General features: G+C 41.8%; 1 protein-coding gene and 1 long non-coding RNA gene across 14 annotated transcripts in view; one reads left to right on the forward strand and one right to left on the reverse strand.

Annotated features, from left to right (window-relative positions):
• LOC130291252 (uncharacterized) overlaps window positions 1-20,911 on the forward strand; it is a 200,850-nt gene that overhangs the window by 28,812 nt on the left and 151,127 nt on the right. For 10 of the 12 annotated variants that reach the window (XR_008847840.1, XR_008847838.1, XR_008847847.1 and 7 more), the window contains 3 exons: window positions 5,773-5,965; window positions 11,259-11,386; window positions 18,958-19,015. This is a non-coding gene — a long non-coding RNA (uncharacterized LOC130291252). Of the gene's footprint in view, window positions 1-5,772; window positions 5,966-8,623; window positions 8,730-11,258; window positions 11,387-18,957; window positions 19,016-20,911 lie in introns of all 12 variants that reach the window. The other 2 variants (XR_008847848.1, XR_008847849.1) reach the window with 2 other exon arrangements.
• WHRN (whirlin) overlaps window positions 1-20,911 on the reverse strand; it is a 134,809-nt gene that overhangs the window by 1,418 nt on the left and 112,480 nt on the right. For both annotated transcript variants that reach the window (XM_056539829.1, XM_056539830.1), the window contains exons 10-13: window positions 16,357-16,428; window positions 14,173-14,719; window positions 5,771-5,934; window positions 2,224-2,346 (exon numbers count right to left, since the gene is read on the reverse strand). In XM_056539829.1, coding sequence (XP_056395804.1) covers window positions 2,224-2,346; window positions 5,771-5,934; window positions 14,173-14,719; window positions 16,357-16,428 — 906 coding nt within the window. The remainder of the gene's footprint in view (window positions 1-2,223; window positions 2,347-5,770; window positions 5,935-14,172; window positions 14,720-16,356; window positions 16,429-20,911) is intronic.

The raw sequence follows: 20,911 nt of genomic DNA on the forward strand, positions 1-20,911 counted from the left end.
ATTTGGGCCTCTCATATACAGATTAACCTAGGGTCGCCACCTGGCTGGTATTTTACCGGCAAAGTCGGTATTTCGCCACCCTGCCGGTATTTTTATATAAAAAATATCGTCAATGCAATGTCAGTAACTGTCCGGAACAGGAGAGATTTGCTATGCTCTGGACAGTTCCTGACACAGACAGATGTGTCAGCAGAGAGCACTGTGATCTGAAGGAAAGATCTACACAACTTCCTCTGGAGCATACAGCAGCTGATAAGTACTGGAAGGATTAAAGGGGTACTACCGTGGAAAACGTTTTTTTTTTTTTTGTGCTAGAAAGTTAAACAGATTTGTAAATTACTTCAATTAAAAAATCTTAATCCTTCCAGTACTTTTTAGGGGCTGCATACTACAGAGGAAATGTTTATCTTTTGGATTTCTCTTATGTCACGACCACGGTGCTCTCTGCTGACCTCTGCTGTTCATTTTAGGAACTGTCCAGAGCAGGAGAAAATCCTCATAGCAAATATATGCTGCTCTGGACAGTTCCTAAAATGGACAGCAGAGGTCAGCAGAGAGCACTGTGCTCGTGATGTCAGAGAAATCCAAAAAGATAAACATTTCCTCTGTAGTATACAGCCCCAAAAAAGTACTGGAAGGATTAGTATTTTTTAATAGAAGCAATTTACAAATCTGTTTAACTTTCTGGCACCAGTTGATTAAGAAAAAAAAAAAAAAGTTTTCCACGGTAGTACCCCTTTAAGATTTTTATATGGAAGTAATTTACAAATCTGTATAACTTTCTGGCACCAGCTGATTTGAAAACATTTGATTTCCACCGGAGGTAGAGGTAGACCTATACCATGTAAGGCAGGTGGCTAATCATATTTGCTAGTCAGGTATCAGGAATTTGGGTGACATCCTCTGCGGACCTGCTAATGTTGTCTTTATTGCTTGCTCCATAGTCCTCCTAGAAGCCAGAAACTACTTTTATATACTTAAAGGGGTACTTCGCTGCTCAGCGTTTGGAACAAAACTGTTCCAAACGCTGGAGCAGCACAGGGAACTCATGACTTCATAGCCCCGCCCCCTCATGATGTCACACCCCGCCCCCTCGATGCAAGTCTATGGGAGGGGGCGTGACAGTTTGTTCCAAACGCTGAGCAGCAGAGTACCCCTTTAAGTAAAAGTACTCTAAAAGGGGTACTTTGGCAAAAAGGTTTTTGTATTTTTTTCTTACAAACATCATGCCCAGGGTTCCAAAGAAAAGAAAAAAACTATTCTTACCTCTCCCTCTGTCCCCGTAGCCTCTAGGATCGCTGCTATGCTCTTTGCTGTGCTCCACTTCCTAGTACTTGGGGTCAAAATGTCATTCAGTCAGCGGCGGGACACCATTGCGGCCAGTGACCCCCAGTACCTTGAATTTTTACTTTGTGGTGCTGCGGCCCAATTTGTCTCATTGCTGCTTAGCCAATCACTGGCCGCAGTGGTGTCCTAATGATTGGCTGAGCGGCATTCTGATGTATTGACTTCACCAGGAAGTGGAGCATGGCGGAGACCGTAGCAGCAGTAATGCTCGGGGCTATGGGGACTGAGTGAGAGGTTAGTATAGTTTTTTTTTCTTAAAGGGGTACTCCATTGCTCAGCGTTTGGAACAAACTGTTCCGAATGCATAGCCCCTCCCCCTCATTATGTTATGCCCCACCCCCTCAATGCACGTCTATGGGAGGGGGCGTGACAGTCGTCACGCCCCCTCCCATAGACTTGCATTGAGGGGACATGACGTCATGAGGGGACGGGGCTATGACATGACGAGCTCCCGTCTCCAGCGTTCCAAACGCTGAGCGGAGTACCCCTTTAAGAAACAACAACAAAAGAAAAAAACCTTTTTGCTAAAGTACCCCTTTAAAATTATACCTAAAATTTACTGTTTCAGGGTGCGTTCACACGCTATTTGTTTTTGCGGGTTTTCCGCTGCGTATTTGAAAGGGGGCGGGCTCTTCTCGGCTGTCCGCAGCAGATTTTTCACAGAGGAATTTACGCTGCGGAAAATCCGCCGCAAGCCCCATTGAAGTCAGTAGGGACTGCGGCGGATTTACTGACTTCAATGGGGCTTGCAGCGGATTTTCCGCAACGTAAAAGAGCCCGCCCACTTTCAAATACGCAGCAGAAAACCCGCAAGAACAAATAGCGTGTGAACGCACCCTTAAAGAAGTAGAATAGAAATTAAATCCATGGTATCACCTGTATGGTAACAATACGTGGCAAGGGTTGGCGTGTCTTGGCTCCTCCTTCAATAGCTATACCCAGGGTAGGTGCAGTCTTCATTACACGCACTAAGGTGGCAGAAGGCTCCAGCAGGCCTGGCTACAGAGAGAAGATACTGTCAGGTTGTATCATGAATTAGGTGCAAGGATTAGTGACATGAGCGGATAAAAGAGATTAACACGGAGAACACAATACAAGAGGGGGCACTGCGCCGCAAACAGAAGGCGCTCTACATTATAACATCTGCCAGTCCTGTCTCAACTAGTCATGAAAAGCAACTAAACAGAGTACAAACTGCAATACTACAGGTGGTCCTAGACCAGTGGTCTTTAACCCCTTAAGGATGCAGCCCTTTTTCACCTTAAGGACTGAGCCCTTTTTCGCAATTCTGACCACCGTCGCTTTACGAATTAATAACTCTAAGATGCTTTTACCGAATATTCTGATTCTGAGATTGCTTTTGTGACATATTCTACTTTATTTTGGTGATAAAATTTCGGCGTTACTTGCATACGTTTTTGGTGAAAAATCCCCAAATTTCATGAAAATTTTGCGTTTTTCTAATTTTGAAGCTCTCTACTTGTAAGGAAAATGGAGATTCCCAATAAATTTTATTTTTATTCACAAATACAATATGTCCACTTTATGTTGGCATCATAAAATGGACATATTTTTTCTTTTTGAAAAAATTAGAGGGCTTCAAAGTAGAGCAGCAATTTTCAACAATTTCATGAAAATTGCTAAATCTGAAGGGACACATGTTACATAACTACAACTCCCAGCATGCCTGGGCAGTCTAGGCATGCTGAGAGTTGTAGTTTGGCAACATCTGGAGGGCTACTGTTTGGGCACCACTGTAACAGTGGTCTCCAAACTGTGGACCTCCCAGATGTTGCAAAACTACAACTCACATGCTGGGAGTTCTTGTTTTGCAACAACTGGAGGTTAGCAGTTTGGAGACCACTGTCCTAGACATTACTATGTATACTATATATATATATATATATATATATATATATATATATAAAAATATATATATGCCCCTCCTCATTCTGGGTTTAGGAGTCCAGTGGGCGGTGCTAATCAGTGACTGACAGCTGTCTCTGTATACATGCCCATCACTAAGTAGGACCGCCCACTGGACTTCTAAGCCCAGAATGAGTAAGTAATTCAGTCAGTAAGTTACATGCTGCACTGAATATTTCCCCATAAACTATCAATCTGCTCAGCTATTTATCTTCTATACCTGTGGTCTTCAACCTGCGGACCTCCAGATGTTGCACAACTACAACTACAACATGCTGGGAATTCTAGTTTTGCAACATCTGGAAGTCCGCAGGTTGGAGACCACTGTTCAATACTGTGGTGACCAGTTTCCTTTAAAGAAGCACTCCATGTTGTTTTTTCTTTTGCCCAAATCGTGCAAATTAATCAGCACTAGTCCTACAGCTGCATCAGTGTGATTCCAGCACAGCTGCATCAGTGTGATTCATTACTGCAACTGAGTCATGTGATCATCAGTCTAAAGATCAAAGTGTTTAATGTCTCAGGGAAAGTAGTCAGTCCTGAGTCAGCTGACTATCTGTGAACTACAGGATGACATCATCACCTATCATATGTCCCTGCTACTTCCCAGACCCCTCCCTACCCAGCTCTATCCGTATACTGCTGCTATCTCTGTAGGATCAGCATATATAGTAGTTATAAACCTCCCTGCTCAGCCCTATCTGTATACTGCTGCTGCTATATCTATGGGATCAGTATATATAGTAGTTATATACCTCCCCTTCAGCTCTTTCTGTGTACTGCTCCTATCTCTATGGGGTCAGGATATATAGTAGATATACACCTCCCCTTCAGCTATATCTGTATACTGCTGCTGTGATCTCTATGGGATCAAGATATATAGTAGTTATACATCTCCCCTTCAGCTCTCTCTGTATACTGCTGCTGCTATCTCTATGGGATCAGGATATATAGTAGCTACACACCTTCCCACCAGCTCTATCTGTATACTGCTGCTGTTTCTATGGAATATGGAGATAAAGTAGTTATACACCTCTCCTCCAGCTCTATCTGTATACTGCTTCTGCTATCACTATGGGATCAAGATATATAGTAGGTAGACAACCTCCCCTTTAGCTCTATCTGTATACTGCTGTTATTTCTATGGGATCAGGATATATAGTAGGTAGACAACTTCCCCTTTAGCTCTATCTGTATACTGCTGTTATTTCTATGGGATCAGGATATATAGTAGGTAGACAACATCCCCTTTAGCTCTATCTGTATACTGCTGTTATTTCTATGGGATCAGGATATATAGTAGGTAGACAACCTCCCCTTTAGCTCTATCTGTATACTGCTGTTATTTCTATGGGATCAGGATATATAGTAGGTAGACAAGCTCCCCTTTAGCTCTATCTGTATACTGCTGTTATTTCTATGGGATCAGGATATATAGTAGTTATACACTAGAGGCTATGTTCACGTTGTATTTTTGCTGTTGCAGAGATGCAACATGTGAACACAGCCTGAAGACTTCAAATCTTCATTAAACACCTCTTTGGCTTTTTTAGGTCAAATCACTTTCTCCTCGTAGCTATATTTCTTTAAAAAAGAAGGCAATTTGAATAAGAAAACACATCAAAACTGCCTGTAATGTGAACTGACCCCCAACCCACTTATGAGTCTCAGTAGTTTAGGCTTGTGGTTGCTGGAGTCTAGCCAGGTGATTTGGTTGGTCTTGCGGGGTAAATTTCAGTGATGAGACTCCACCCCCTCCCTGAAAAGCCAGATGAATCATGGGAAATGTAGGCAGTATATGGAAATCATTTCTGTTTTAAAATAGAATCAGTATGGTGAAAATCCCCATGCCTGTCATGTCAGAAAAAAGGGTAAGCCCAAGGCATACACAAGAACCTCTACATTATTCTTTAATAAAAACCTGTGCTGCAATATATATATAAGCAGAAAAAAGAGTGCTTCTTTAAAGGGGTACTCCAGTGGAAAATATTTTTTTAATCAGCTGGTGCCAGAAAGTTAAACAGATTTGTCAATGACTTCTATTTAAAAATCTTAATCCTTCCAGTACTTATCAGCTCCTGTTATGCTCCACTGGAAGTTCTTTTCCTTTTTAATTTATTTCCAGTCTGACCACAGTGCTCTCTGCTGACACCTCTGTCCATGTCAGGAACTGTCCAGAACAGGATAGGTTTGCTTTGGGGATTTGCTCCTGCTCTGGACAGTTCCTGACATGGACAGAGGTGTCAGCAGAGAGCACTGTGGCCAGACAGAAAGGAAATTCAAAAAGAAAAGAACTTCCTGTGGTGTATACAGCAGCTGATAAGTACTGGAAGGATTAAGATTTTTAAATAGAAGTAATTTACAAATCTGTTTAACTTTCTGGCACCAGTTGATTTAAAAAAAAAAATATTTAAAAATTTTTTCCATCAGAGTACCCCTTTAAAATACACTTGTTACCTCAGCTCAATCACAAAATACTAAATTGTCTTTTCCTTACAGGTTTTGCCATGTTCTCAGCTCCTCTGGATTTTTGAGGCTGGGGGCTGCTGTTTTTGCTGCCCCCGCATACTTCCCCTGCGTCCACACCGCTGTCCTCGCTGAGGGTCTGCCCACTGTCTGATAGCTGGGAAAGGGAGGCCGGGGGCGATGTCGGCAAGACCGCTAAAAAGAAAATGACAGAAGGGCATGTCATGTGAGTAAACTATACGCTTTATAAACACCTTGCATAAAATATCCATCGCTTATGGGTACAATAGCGCGTAATGCAGTGTTTCCCAACCAGGGTGCCTCCAGCAGTTGCAAAACTACAACTCCCAGCATGCCCGGACAGCCGACGGCTGTCCGGGCATGCTGGGAGTTGTAGTTTTGCAACTGCTGGAGGCACCCTGATTAGGAAACACTAGCGTAATGTATGGATGCAATACAATATTGAAGGAGAGTTAAATCAACTGGTGCCAGAAAGTTAAACAGATGTGTAAATGACTTCTATTAAAAAATCTTTATCCTTCCAGTACTTATTAGCTGCTGAATACTACAGAGGAAATTATTTTCTTTTTGGAACACAGTGCTCTCTGCTGAATCACGAGCACAGTGCTCTCTGCTGACATCTCAGTCTATTTTAAGAACTGTCCAGAGAAGGAGAAAATCCCCATAGCAAACATATGCTGCTCTGGAAAGTTCCTAAAATGGACAGAGATGTCAGCAGAGAGCACTGTGCTCATGATGTCAGCAGAGAGCTCTGTGTTCCAAAAAGAAAAGAATTTCCTCTGTAGTATTTAGCAGCTAATAAGTAATGGAAGGATTTTTTAATAGAAGTAATTAACAAATCTGTTTAACTTTCTGGCACCAGTTGATTAAAAAAAAAAAAATAAAAAAAAAGTTTTCCACCGGAGTACCCCTTTAAAGAAGTTATCCAGCAATAGAAAAAGAGAGCTGATTCCTTCCGAAAACAGCACCACCCCTGTCCACAGGCTGTGTGTGGTATTACAACTTGGCTCCATTAATTTCAATGAAACTCAGCTGCAAATACCACACACAACCTGAGAACAGAAGTGGTGCTGTTTGGGGAAGAAATTGGCTCTGGTTTTCCAATCCTGAATAACCTCTTTAAAAAGGGGTTTGCCAATTAAACTGATTTCAGAGCCGATTTCTTCCAAAAACAGTGCCACTCTTGTCTTTAGGTTGTATGTGGTATTGCATCTCCGTTCCATTAAAGTTAATGGAGCCACATTGTAATACCACACACAACCTGATGACGTGTGGCACTGTTTTTGGAAGAAATCGGCTCTGAAATCTGTTTAATTGGCAAACCCCTTTTAAAGAGGGTATTGAGGATTAGAGAAAAAGAGCTGTTTTCTTCCAAAAACAGCACCACCCCTGTTCTCAGGTTGTGTGTGGTATTGCAGCTCAGTTCCATTGAAGTGAATAGAGCCAAATTGTAATACCACAGTTGTTTTTATTATTATTATTATTATTATTATTATAATAAAAACAATAATACTAATTACTACTAGTATTAATATCATTATTATAATAATCATAAACAATAAAAACTGTAATAATTCTAATATATATGAAGATTATTATTATTATAAATAATAATATTAATAGTATTATTATCATTATTATAATAATCCTAAATAAAAACAGTAATAATTCTAATATATATATATATATATATGAAGATTATTATTAATAATAATAATCTTCATATATATTAGAATTATTACTGTTTTTATTGTTTATGATTATTATAATAATGATAATAATAATACTATTAATATTATTATTTACAATAATAATAATCTTCATATATATTAGAATTATTACTGTTTTTATTGTTTATAATTATTATAATAATGATAATAATACTATTAATAATATTATCATTATTTATAATAATAATAATAATATTATTCCTGGATAACCCCTATGATGCAGTTCAGCAACTCTCTGTGCAGCAGGTACTAGGAGCTCTGATAGTACCAGCTGCACATCCCTCTACCACCTCTTCCTCTATATCTGAAGACTAGAGATGAGCGAACTTACAGTAAATTCAATTAGTCACGAACTTATCGGCTCGGCAGTTGATGACTTATCCTGCATTAATTAGTTCAGCTTTCAGGTGCTCCGATGGGCTGGAAAAGGTGGATACAGTCCTAGGAAAGAGTCTCCTAGGACTGTATCCACCTTTTCCAGCCCATCGGAGCACCTGAAAACTGAACCAATTTATGCAGGGAAAGTCATCAACTGCCGAGCCGAGAAGTTCGTGACGAATTGAATTTACTGTAAGTTCGCTCATCTCTACTGAAGACCTCCAAACACTCTGCACAAACGATGAGAGCTACAAAAGTTTTAAGAAGTTGAAGATAAAATGAAGTCAAGCAAAAGCTCTCAGTGTACTAGATCAGCACAAAGTGATTCTCATGAAACTATCCAGTGCAAGCACTAGGGGGCGATATCTGCCATGGATTCCTTCCTAGATACATTATGCAGCTGTCATTTCTTTTATAGTTTGGCCTGGATTCATCTGGGTTTATACATTACAATTATGCTCCTAGTCAGCCCAGCATCTAGATAATGAATTTACATTTACACCCAATTTGTACGCTGACATATTTTGCTAGAAACAGAAGGGTTTCTGGAATATAATTAGTTTCTATGGGCTGCAGTAATGTTGTTCTGGCCCTACAGCACAGGAATGTTTAATAACTCTATGTTCCGACGATTTGTCACCTCTCTTTTATCCAAAAGATTGTCTGTCAGCTGTATCTTTTTTATTTTCCTCCCGCTTTCTCAAATTCAACATGGAGAAAACGGAATTGGTAATTTTTCCTCTGTCTCTCTCCAGCCCCTCCAGCCAATCTATCAATCACAGTCAATCGCTCCACTATCTCTCCAGGACCACAAGTCCACTGCCTTGGGGTCACCTTCGACGTTTCTCAACTAGATTATTGGTACATGCCCTGATCATCTCTCACTTGGACTATTGCAACATTCTCTTCTGTGGTCTTCCAATAAACACTCTTTCCCTTCAAATCCATCCTCAACTCTGCTGCTTGACTAATCCACTGATCTCCTCTCCCCTCTGATAATCCCTTCAATGTCTACCCGTTGCCCAACTAATTTAATTTAAACTTCACCACAACCTACACATCCACAACCTTTCCCCTCCATACATCCCCGGCCATGATCTTCTCCCCTCTTCCGTACCTCACATAACCTTCTACAAGACTTCTTACGTGCTGCCCCCAATACATAGGGTAGAAAGGTGCAGGAAAATTGTGATCTGCTGTGGCGCTGATCGAGATCGAGTTCCAGTCGAATGAAGTAAAGTTGAAATGAGATGACAGACATGCAAGACGCGTTTTGGGAGAAAGTTCCCCCTTTCTCAATTGCAGAGATATTGTCTAGGTACATCCAGTAAAGTGTCTTTTAAATAACAGAAAAAGGTGCTAAATGCAGAGGTCAGGGGTCGGCCCAGAATGGGGCATGACAAACGGGGTAATGTACCTTATTTCGATTGATAAAAACATGTCTGTATCTCAATGTGCATGGTAAACATGTATTATATTAAAGGGGTACTCCGCTGCTCAGTGTTTGGAACAACGGCATCGGGAGCTTGTGGCGTCATAGCCCCGCTCCATCATAATGTTACGCTCCGCCCCCTCAATGCAAGTCTATGGGAGGGGGCGTGACAGCCGTCACGCCCCCTCCCATAGACTTGCATTGAGGGGGTGGGGCGTAACGTCATGAGGGGGCGGGGCTATGACGCCACGAGCTCCCGGCGCCGGCTCCAGCGTTCGGAATAGTTTGTTCCAAACACTGAGCAGCGGAGTACCCCTTTAATATAATACATGTTTACTCATAACCTTGCCAACCTCAGACCGAGAACCCGGCCAGATCCTGCAGGCTGCAGCCCAATTTACACTGGGGTTCGTGTTTTGGGGTAATCCCATGGAATTACACGAGGCGCTCTCCTCCTGTTTTTTTCTCTTTTTACAATTTCCCAATATATTGGAACTCGCTACGGTGACATGTTCGTCGCTCCCCCACCATCAAGACCTTCAAGAGCAACCTGTAGACCCATCTCTATAAGTATGCCTATGACCTTCCATAACCCTGCTACCACTGCACTATGAATGGCTAGCCTTCCCGACCTTCTCACAGCCGACCAGCTGCCCCCCTCACCTACTGTTTCCCTCTCTACTCCTTGTAGATTTGCAGACAGGGCCCTCTCTCCCTCTGTATCAGTCTGTTATCTAGTCTGACATGTTCATTGTACCTGCGTTTGTATTATGTATTTTAAAGGGGTACTCCGGTGGAAAACTTTTTTTTTTTTTTTAATGAACTGGTGCCAGAAAGTTAGAAACAGATTTGTAATTGACTTCTATTAAAAAATCTTTACCCTTCCTGTACTTTTTAGCAGCTGTATGCTACAGAGGAAATTCTGTTCTTTTTGAATTTCTTTTTTGTCTTGTCCACAGTGCTCTCTGCTGACACCTCTGTCTGTCCGTGTCAGGAACTGTCCAGAGCAGGAGAAAATCCCCATAGCAAACCTATGCTGCTCTGGACAGTTCCTGACACGGACAGAGGTGTCAGCAGAGAGCACTGTGGACAACACAAAAAAGAAATTCAAAAAGAACAGAATTTCCTCGGTAGCATACAGTTGCTAAAAAGTACAGGAAGGGTAAAGATCTTTTAATAGAAGTAATTTACAAATCTCTTTAACTTTCTGGCACCAGTTGACTTATAAAGACCTAAAAAAAATTTTCCACCGGAGTACCCTTTTAACCTTTATCAAATGTAACGTGATGTGGAACCAAGAACGGTATATAACTAAATAATAATAATTATAAATAATGATTAGTTGGTAATATGTAGAATATAGACATGCATGAAAAAAGTACTGGGTGGTTTACAACCTAGACCAGTGTTTCCTAACCAGTGTGCCTTCATTGGCTGTCCGGGCATGCTGGGAGTTGTAGTTTTGCAACAGCTGGAGGTACCCTGGTTAGGGAACACTGGTCTAGACACTGATAGTCTTGACCATGGTGGAAAGTTTGGAGTCTGATTGATTACTTCTAAGGACAGGGGCCTTTTATACAGGTAACAAGCTGAGATTAGAAGCACTCCCTTTAAAAGAGTGCTCCTAATCTCAGTTTGTTACCTGTATAAAAGATACAAGGGGGCCAGAAATCTTGCAGACTGATAGGGGATCAAATACTTATTTCACTGAGTAAAATGTAAATTAATTTGTAACCTGAAATGCGTTTTTCTGCATTTTGTTGTTGTTGTTCTGTCTCTCACTGTTAAAATAAACCGACCATTAAATTATAGACCGACCATTTATTTCTATGTCAATGGGCAAACGTAGAAAATCATAACCAGATCAAATACTTTTTTCCTTTGCTGTATGTGTTCTGCTCATTATTGTCCAACCATTACAAAAAGTCTTACATTTTTTTTTTTTGTCTGATTCAAAGCGAGCTGTAAAGACCAGACTGAGCTGTAACCTCAGGGGGCCCATACATGTTGCACCCAAGTTGTGTTAACCGCATCCAATTTAATCCTAATTGGCGGGCTTCACCCGTACTAGCAACCTGAAACTGTGGTAAGTACCTGCGAAGTGCCGCAGTTAGCGGTAAATTGCACTGTGGTTACAATGTCTCGGCCACTACGTGTATGCACCCTTTTTCCTGATAAATACAATGGATTCAATGGATTCCTATGTAGTTAAATTTTACTGTCAAAATTATACCAGCCGTAATAATAAGTGCATAGTAATTGTTTTTGGGCCATTTACATGTAAAAAAATGTTAGATATATTTTAGTTTTGCACATAAACACCTCAAAAACACTTGAACATTTCAAGCAAAGAAATGACTTGCATAAAATGACAGTGCAATGCCAGAAAAAAAAGGTTTGGAAATAGGCTCATTTTGAAACGTATTTGTGAGCCTCAAAATACACTGTGTGAATGTACCTTAAAGGGGTTCTCCACTGGAAAACATTTATTTATTTTTTTTAAATCAACTGGCGCAAGAAAGTTAAACAGATTTGCAAATTACTTCTATTAAAAAATCTTAATCCTTCCCGTACTTATTAGCTGCTGTATGCTCCACAGGAAGTTCTTTTCTTCTTAAATTTCCTTTCTGTCTGACCACAGTGCTCTCTGCTGACACCTCTGTTTATTTTATGAACTGTCCAGAGCAGGATAGGTTTTCTATGGGGATTTGCTCCTGCTCTGGACAGTTCCTAAACTGGACAGAGGTGTCAGCAGAGAGCACTGTGGTCAGACGGAAAGGAAATTCAAAAAGAAAAGGGCTTCCTGTGGATCATACAGCAACTAATAAGTACTGGAAGGATTAAGATTTTTTTTAATAGAAGTCATTTACAAATCTGTTTAACCTTCTGGCACCAGTTGATTTAAAAAAAAGTGTTTTTCACCGGAGTACCCCTTTAATGACTTTTTATGAATTTTGTTTTTAAATAAAATTGCATGGGGCAGGGATTAGGTTACAAAATAAAACACAAAATGCCTGCACACACACCCCAGTTTGCCACCAGTCCAGTGCTGCCACTAGTCCTAAGTCCCTGAGCTGACAATGCTGACAATGATGTCCCTATACACTGAGTATGGGACCTTGAAGGCAACAACTGGCCTCAGTGGTATCTTCATGAACTACGCAGGTCAGTGCTGAGGGCATAGTGTTTACAGCAGTGTTTCCCAACCAGGGTGCCTCCAGCTGTTGCAAAACTACAACTCCCAGCATCCCCGAACAGCTTAAAGGGGTACTCCGGTGGAAAACTTTTTTTTTTTTTAAATGAACTGATGCCAGAAAGTTAAACAGATTTGTAAATTACTTATATTAAAAAATCTTTATCCTTCCAATAGTTATTAGCAGCTGTATGCTGCTTTGCTTTGCTTCTTGAATTTCTTTTTTGTCTTGTCCACAGTGCTCTCTGCTGACACCTCTGTCCGTGTCAGGAACTGTCCAGAGCAGCATAGGATTGCTATGAGGATTTTCTCCTGCTCTGGGCAGTTCCTGATACGGGCATCAGGTGTCAGCAGAGAGCACTGTGGCCAAAACAAAAAGAAAATGAAAAAAAGTAAAGAATTTCCTGTGTAGCATACAGCTGCTAAAAATTACTGGAAGAATAAATATATATATTTTTTTTTTATAGAAGAAATTTACAAATCTGTTAAACTTTCTGGCACCAGTTGATTTAAAACATTTTTTTTCGACCAGAGTACCCCTTTAAGGCCGATTGGCATATATGGCAGTGGTCTCCAAACTGTGTTCCTCCAGATGTTGCAAAACTACAACTCCCAGCATGCCCGGACAGCCAACGGCTGTCCGGGCATGCTGGGAGTTGCAGTTTTGCAACAGCTGGTGGCACACTGGTTGCGAAGCACTGGTTTACAGGGACATCATTGCAGCATTTCCACCAGGGGGCACTCTGGAGCAGCACTGGACCAGAAAAGAGCTGAGGGCTGATTTTTGCACCCGGTTCCTGTTCCTATTCAAGGACATAAAACCCTTTTCAAGCTTCCTAACTCAAAACACCATCACTGGGACCCATCCAATGAAGCCTCATGTACATGACCATATTACAACCTGTCGCTCTACCACTGAAGCACAGACAGGCTCGCTTTCAACACCTAGCTAGTGATGTAATATCTCGGGCAGCACTGCAACCTGGGAAAACCTGAGACGACACTTATTTTGTATGATGTTAAAAATAAACATTGGGGCAAAGATCACATAAGAATTGAAAGGCCATCCATCAAACACAGGTACAGACACTATATTATGAACTACACTAACTTTACAGCGCCTGTAGCACAGTCAAATAAAATAAATAAATTCTGGAATACCCCTTTAAGCGGGGCAGCAGAAATGATACACCACTGGTTGGATGTAAAGAAATACACCACTAAGTACAACCACTGTTATTTGGTGTCTACCCTTGAGCACAATTCTGCACCTTTGTTTTCATACAGAGACACAAGTATGTTTTTCTTTAGTCAGATTCCATATGAACCGTACGGTGACAACACAGCGTATATAAGATTCTAGTATGAAACTGCTGGGACTTCTGTACATGAAAGAAAAAAAAAGCTTAAAGGGGTACTCCGCTGCTCAGCGTTTGGAACAAAATGTTCCAAACGCTTAGAGCCGGCGCCGGGAGCTCGTGATGTCATAGCCCCACCCCCTCATGATTTCACGCTCCCCCCCCCTCAATGCAAGTCTATTGACCTTTCACGCCCCCTCCCATAGACTTGCATTGAGGGGGTGGGGCTATGACATCACGAGTTTCGGCGCTGACTCTAAGCTTTTGGAACATTTTGTTCCAAACGCTGAGTGGCGGAGTACCCCTTTAAACGAATCTTACCTCGAGTTTGTGGAACAGCTCGGATTTCATTCACATCAGGTTCACTATTGGGTCGATGGACTTCCACCATTACAAAATGTTGACTCGTGTGGGGGTCTAATGCTTCTTTGTGTGTAGGGGAGGATGGCTGAGGGGGGCTCTCAACCACAGGCTTTAATCTAGTTGGTGACTGAACTCTTGGGAAGGGGGTCAGAGGTAGCTGCGTGACCAGAGCCAGCTGGGTCACAGGGCATATAGGGGTCTGGTTTTTGGGTGAAATCGTAGCATATATTGGTTGGTTTGGGATCTGTGATTGAGGAGAGGCTGGGGGGGTAGTGAGAGGGGGTAGTGGGGGGCTTGGGGTTGAGAGTGATGTAGAAGATGGAGGACGAGGAGGACTAGGGTGAGATGGAGCAGTAAAGAAGAGCCCCGACTGAGATGACCCGGAGGAAGGACGTGGAGCTCGCTCCCCACCCTGTCTTCGAAGAACTGCAGGAGCTTCTTCTGTGGGTATCGGGGGAGGTGGTCTGTATGCGGGGGGCTCATCAAGGAATGAGTTGACATCATCCTGCAATTATTTAAAAAAATTATGAGCCCTGATATGTTCTATATTCCATACACACTACAATGTAAATGTACATGTGAACAAAATCACAACAATATATTAGTATATCACATGTGGATGCTGTCTGTAGAACACAAACACGCTGAAGTATATGACATGTATTGTGGTTGTCAAATGGCATCCAGACCCATGAACCACATGATAAACAATAGGGAGCTCAAGAATTTTTTTACAACCTTTTCTCCTTATTAAATTTCCATCAGTATTTTTGGCTTATGTTACTTTTGCTTTTGATTTTAGGGTGCTTTCTTTAAAAAAAAAAAAAAAAAAAAAAAAAAAAAGGGGGTAGTCTGGGGAACTTAACTTATAAGACATAAATTCCATAAAGAAAGAAATGACGGAGCACTCACCACTTCAATTGCTGCAGACAGGTACCTCTTTATTTTTCATCACGTACAGTAAACGATAAGGCTTGGCAGCGGGGAAGGTGGACCAGATGTTATGCGGGGGGGTTCTTGAGTGCTCACACGGGGCGATGACCATATCGCGCTGTTGCGCTTCTTCGGGCCCCAGGGGCCCGAAGAAGCGCGACAGCACAATACGGTTGTCGCCCCGTGTGAGCACCCAAGAACCCCCCGCATAACATCTGATCCACCTTCCCCGCTCCCAAGCCTTATCGTTCACTGTACGTGATGAAAAATAAAGAGGTACCTGTCTGCAGCAATTGAAGTGGTGAGTGCTCCGTCATTTCTTTCTTTATGGAATTTATGCTTATGGTCTATTTTGAACGAGAAGCACCACCTGAATAGACAGGGTACCTAAAGCACAGAACGAGGCTTATTGAATATACGCACCTATTTGAACTGTCTACTAGTAGTTGTGCCAGGAGGTTTCTGACTCTGAGAGGGGACTAACTTATAAGACACTTATCCCGTATGATAGGATTTGAACTCAGGACCCCAGCAAGGCAACAGTGCTAACCACTGAGCCGTCATGCCGCCCAGATGTATATCTAAACCCCAGGACTGCAACAAGCTCATTCCTAAAATTCTCACCGCTTCTACATGTGATTCAAGATTAAATGAAGAACAAATTCTTCAAACAAATATTTCCATCAGTTCTCCTTTAAATTGATCGTTTTGTAGCAGAGTCATAATGAGAGAAGATAGGATTGCTCTATAGCAGACATAATGCCTTCAATGTATTTAGATGGCGGTGATGAATTTGCTATCATGTAAGTCAGCAGTTAACAAGCACAGACTGTACCAATCAATCCCTGCATACGTAATCACTTCCCTCCTTAAATAGGACTATTATATTAGCTCCCTGTGAAAAATACTATTAACCTGTCCCCAAGCAGCCCAGATTAATGGAAAGATCATGCATAAAACATTGTTTTTAATTTGTAGGATTGTGCAGTAGGCCCTTGGGGTAGAAAGGTTCATTGTAGAATCTCTGGTGCTATTTTCAGAGCTGTCCAATGTAGCTACCAGCTGCAGATTCTATCAGCAGTATAAACCATGTTCATGACGCCCCTGGGGTATGTTTGTCCTTGGAAATGTATGACACAGCTTGTCGATTTGAGTCTTATCACCAGTATGGATCCCCATAATAATCAATCTCTGGGCATTTATACTTACCAGGGAGATGTCAGGCAGGGTTGTCCGAGTAAGACTCCCAGAGTCTGCACTCCCCTCAGGATCAGCTCCGTTCTAGTCAAAGAAGAGAAATAAATTTACTGTACAAATATATCAATTTGCATTAAAATGAAATAATACTATTAAACAACATAGTGTCGTTCATCTTAGAACACTAAGTTATGCTGGACATATAAGGGTAATTACGGGAGAACAATACGTGTTGGCACACTGAGCTTTTCTCTATCTGCTGGCGTGTCTATTAAGCCATCTGGTACTTGTGTGCAACCTGGTTTTAGGAACTGAATTTGGAAAATGACTATGTGACTGCTTTTACAATGCTGTAGGTCAAGCTAAAAATACACTCGCTGGAAAGGGTAGAATTATTACTACAAAGTCCACTCCATTCTTATACCACTCCATCATTCTCTTAAATGCTGTGGACACCTTTGAAAAGGATTTTTTTTTTTTGTTCTGCGTTGAACTTATTGAAACACATTTATCTTCATAGGTCTTTATTAAAGATTTCATTTAGTTTCTCTGCCAAACCCATAATAAACATACCCTAGCCACAACCATTAAACCATATTAATACACTATACATTATAAAATATTAAAAAGGTAGACTGCAGCCGCCCCCCCCCCCCACATTTATCTTCATAGGTCTTTATTAAATATTTTATTTAGTTTCTCTGCCAAACCCATATTAAACATACCCTAGCCACAACCATTAAACCATATTAATACACTATACATTATAAAATATTAAAAAGGTAGACTGCAGCCCCCCACCCCCCCGCGCCAACAAAATAAAAGACAAAAAGGACACTGGATGGTGCCAGCAAGGAGACCACATGTCCCATCTGCTTTCTAGATGAAATTACATAATGTCTTTTGGATTCCCTTAAATCTTTTGTAATATTACCCCAAACAAAGTAAAGTAGACTGAAAGATTATTTTGTATTACTGAGGGGTAGGAGATGTGGTTATAGTAAAGTACGGTACAAAAAGTGTCCAAATTTGACAACCCTGTTCACTAATACAGAGTGCTGAAGACCAGACCAATACCTTCATCTCACACCTGCACTCAAAAGTAGAAAAGCCTTTGGCGAGAATACTTGAGAGGAGAGTTGGGGGAGCTAAACTCTATACAATTGTAATTTTTTTAATACTTTAAATTTCATATTCTCGGAAGAATAGACAATTGTATCCTAACCCAACCATGAATCACCTTATAACCACTAGGAAATAGTCTATCTCTACCTTGTTCTATTGATGTGCACAGGGACTTTGACATTTAAAGGGTTTAGGTAATAACTCAGGGTAAGGGATTTGTTTCGGATCATGGGGAGTCCCGCCTCTGGGACCCCCTGCAATCTCCAGAATGGGGCTTGTCTCTTACCTCTTGCCCCAACGCACTCCAGCCCCTACTTTATGGGACAAACTAGTCGCGGCAGTGATGGGCCACACAGCCAATCACCAGCCACAGGGTGTCCTTCCTCAGCTGGTGATTGGCTAATCGGGGCCATTACTGCCGACACCAGTTTGTCCCGGAAGGTGGGAGCCATTGGGCACAGAGGCAAGTGACGGGCCCCGTTCTGAAGATTGCAGGGGTCTTAGAGGTTAAACTCCCTTCGTTCAATAAGAATGCCTATAAGTTATCCCTAGAGTACTGATAGTATTATGGCACTTGAGTTAGCTTAAACTTATATCACTCCATAGGGACCGCTGATTGAAACCTGACAGCTAGCCTCCCCGAGGTGTCGCCAATCAAGTTGGCTTTGTCAAGGGCTCGAGGCTAATGGTCTCGTCAAGCAGTCCATACGGAGTGATATAAGTTCAAGCTCAGTCAAGTGCCATAATACTATGAGCACTTTAGAGATAACTTATTGGCACGCTTACTGAACTATGCCATTATAGAGTTTGGGATCATTTTTTACTCAGCAAGTGACCGTGTTTTCAACAAGTTATGTTGTCTTATATTTTGGCTTTCCTTTTTAGAGTATACCAATTAAATTTAAGTTCTATTTAAGGGGGGTTTGCAATACAGGGCTTTTCCCCCTGGGCGGAGAGGGGAGTTGGGGCTTGGTGTTATCCCCCATGGGTTTTTGTCATTTGTGCTTGAGTGCCCAGCAACCCTTTGTGTAATATAACCCTACATAGGCAGTATCTACCTCATGGGCGGAAAATAAATGTATTCCTACTGACCAACCTTGTAGAACTACCTCTTGGTTTATGTCTCACATTTGTGAAGTACTACAGGCCGGATGACAATATCTAGACAACCAGCCTTAAGTAGAATGGTACTACAGTCCACAGTACAAAACTAACCCCACTCCCCTATTGGGTCATTGCTAAATCTCTATTGGTGTTGCTGCTGCAGGACGTAAAGGAAAGAGCAATTTTGACTCACTCTAAACCATCTTTCCTTTAGTGCAAAGCAGTAACACATATATTTCTTACCCAATAAAAGTGTTATACAGCAGACCTTGGATATTGTTAATTGTAGTTGTTAGAAGTACACATTGAGGCTATGGAGCAGTAGGTGTTATATAGGCTGTGCATTTTAATTGTCAATTGATATAATCTGTCCTATCATTGCAGGAAGTTAGATCTTCCCTTTTGTTGCTGCTGCTTTGGACTAAAAGGAAGAGAATTTACGGTGAGCAAAAATTCCACTATTTCTCTCTATAAATATTGGCATTAGACTTGACTGGACAATAAACAATTGAGGAAGGTATCAATCCAAAAAGAAGTCACAATTTTTTGTGCCATGCTCTTAATTTTTGCACAACACAGGACAAGTCACACGATTGCTCAAAACTTTCTAACAATTTTTTGTCAAAACTTACACAAAGACCATTGATAAATTCCCCTCCAAGTGTCTGACCTACACAGTGCTTATACAACCCTAAGTCACCAACTGCAGGCTCCTTATGTTCTTCAATCCTTGGGTAACTGAGGTTCTATAAATGCCTAAGGCACCTAGGAAGCGGATGGTATATGGCAAGCCTGATTTTATGTGTGCTCCTGGAGGAAGGCTTCATTTCAGTATTTTTATTAGTCCCTCCGTCAAAAACCTTCAAATCTCTCCTTTTGATATATACCAAGCCAACGTGTGGACATTCAAAAGACTGAATACAGAGAAGACTGCAAACTAACAATTCATGAGGAGTGAGTGATACTACCGTGGCACTTTATATCTCGCTCCCCAGGGGTGCCACTATTTCCCAATGAATTGACAGGTTAAGAGTCTAAAAAAAACATCATGCTATTACAAATCCTCTTCTCGCTGCACAAAAGCTATCAGCCTCTCGCGTTAATATACAATAAACTATACTGCAAATGTGACTTTCACCAGGCAGGTTTTTTAAATTGTGTCATCAGATTTATTGGATCCCATTTCATTTAATGCAGTATTTTGCTGATGCTGATTCAAGCTGTTATATGGATAGCAGCACCCTGGAGATTACTGATCATGGGCTATGGATATCCCAAGAGGAAACAGTAATTGGGAAACTATGCCAGGCGTGCAAAATAGCGTGGGACAACATTTATTCTTTATCTGCTGTAACTTTATTATAGATCACAAGCCAGGCTATACTTTAGCTTGGAATCGATCTTTACTTACTTAGTCATGCTGGGTCCATTTTCTACTTTTGTATGCACAACAAATAGCCGGGCCCATGGTGAAATTTTGTTTGCTGTCTATTAGTTTGTTTTGGACAGTTGCTGCATCACAGATGACCGATTATTGTGGGCCCGTGGATCTATTAAAGGGGTATACCGGCAAAAACATTTTATCCCCTATCCAAAGGATAGGGGATTAAATGTCTGATCGCGGGGGGCCCACTGCTGAGACCCCCCGCGAACTCCCTGCAGCACCTGCTGTCTATGCGCGTGCTGAATCTCCAGTTTCGGATACCTCCGGGTTTCCGGGACTGGGGACGTGACGTCACGCCACGCCCCCTCCATTCATGTCTATGGGAGGGGGCGTCATGCCCCCTCCCATAGACATGAATGGAGGGGGCGTGGCGTGATGTCACGTCCCCAGTCCCGGAAAACCTGGAGGTTTCCGAAACTGGAGATTCAGCACCCGCATAGAAAGCGGGTGCTGCAGGGAGATCGCGGGGGTCTCAGCAGCGGCCCCCCCCCCCCCCCCCCCGCGATCAGACATCTTATGCCCTATCCTTTGGATAGGGGATAAAATGTTTTTGCCCGGAATACCCCTTTAATCTGGATCAGCTGGTCAGAATGCTCAGCTCAGGAATTTTTTGGTGTAGATGTTTCTGTTTGGTTAGCCTCTCTCTAAATATCACTGACTCTTGCAGTGTGGTGCAGGTTCTGCATGTTTGAGCCCAGTAATCCTTGTATTTCAAAAGTATATTGTGCTAACCTAGTTAGTTCCTGTGTCTGTATCTTAAAGTTGCTGTGGTTTTTCCAGTTTACCTTGTTGCTTTATTCGATGGGATTGACCAGTGCTGAGCCCCCTCACCCTGAGGACCCTGAAGCACCAGCATAGCCTGCCTCTATGCTTCTTTTCCCCCACAATACTACA

This window comes from Hyla sarda, chromosome 9 (assembly GCF_029499605.1).
Source record: "Hyla sarda isolate aHylSar1 chromosome 9, aHylSar1.hap1, whole genome shotgun sequence".
Taxonomy (NCBI): domain Eukaryota; kingdom Metazoa; phylum Chordata; class Amphibia; order Anura; family Hylidae; genus Hyla; species Hyla sarda.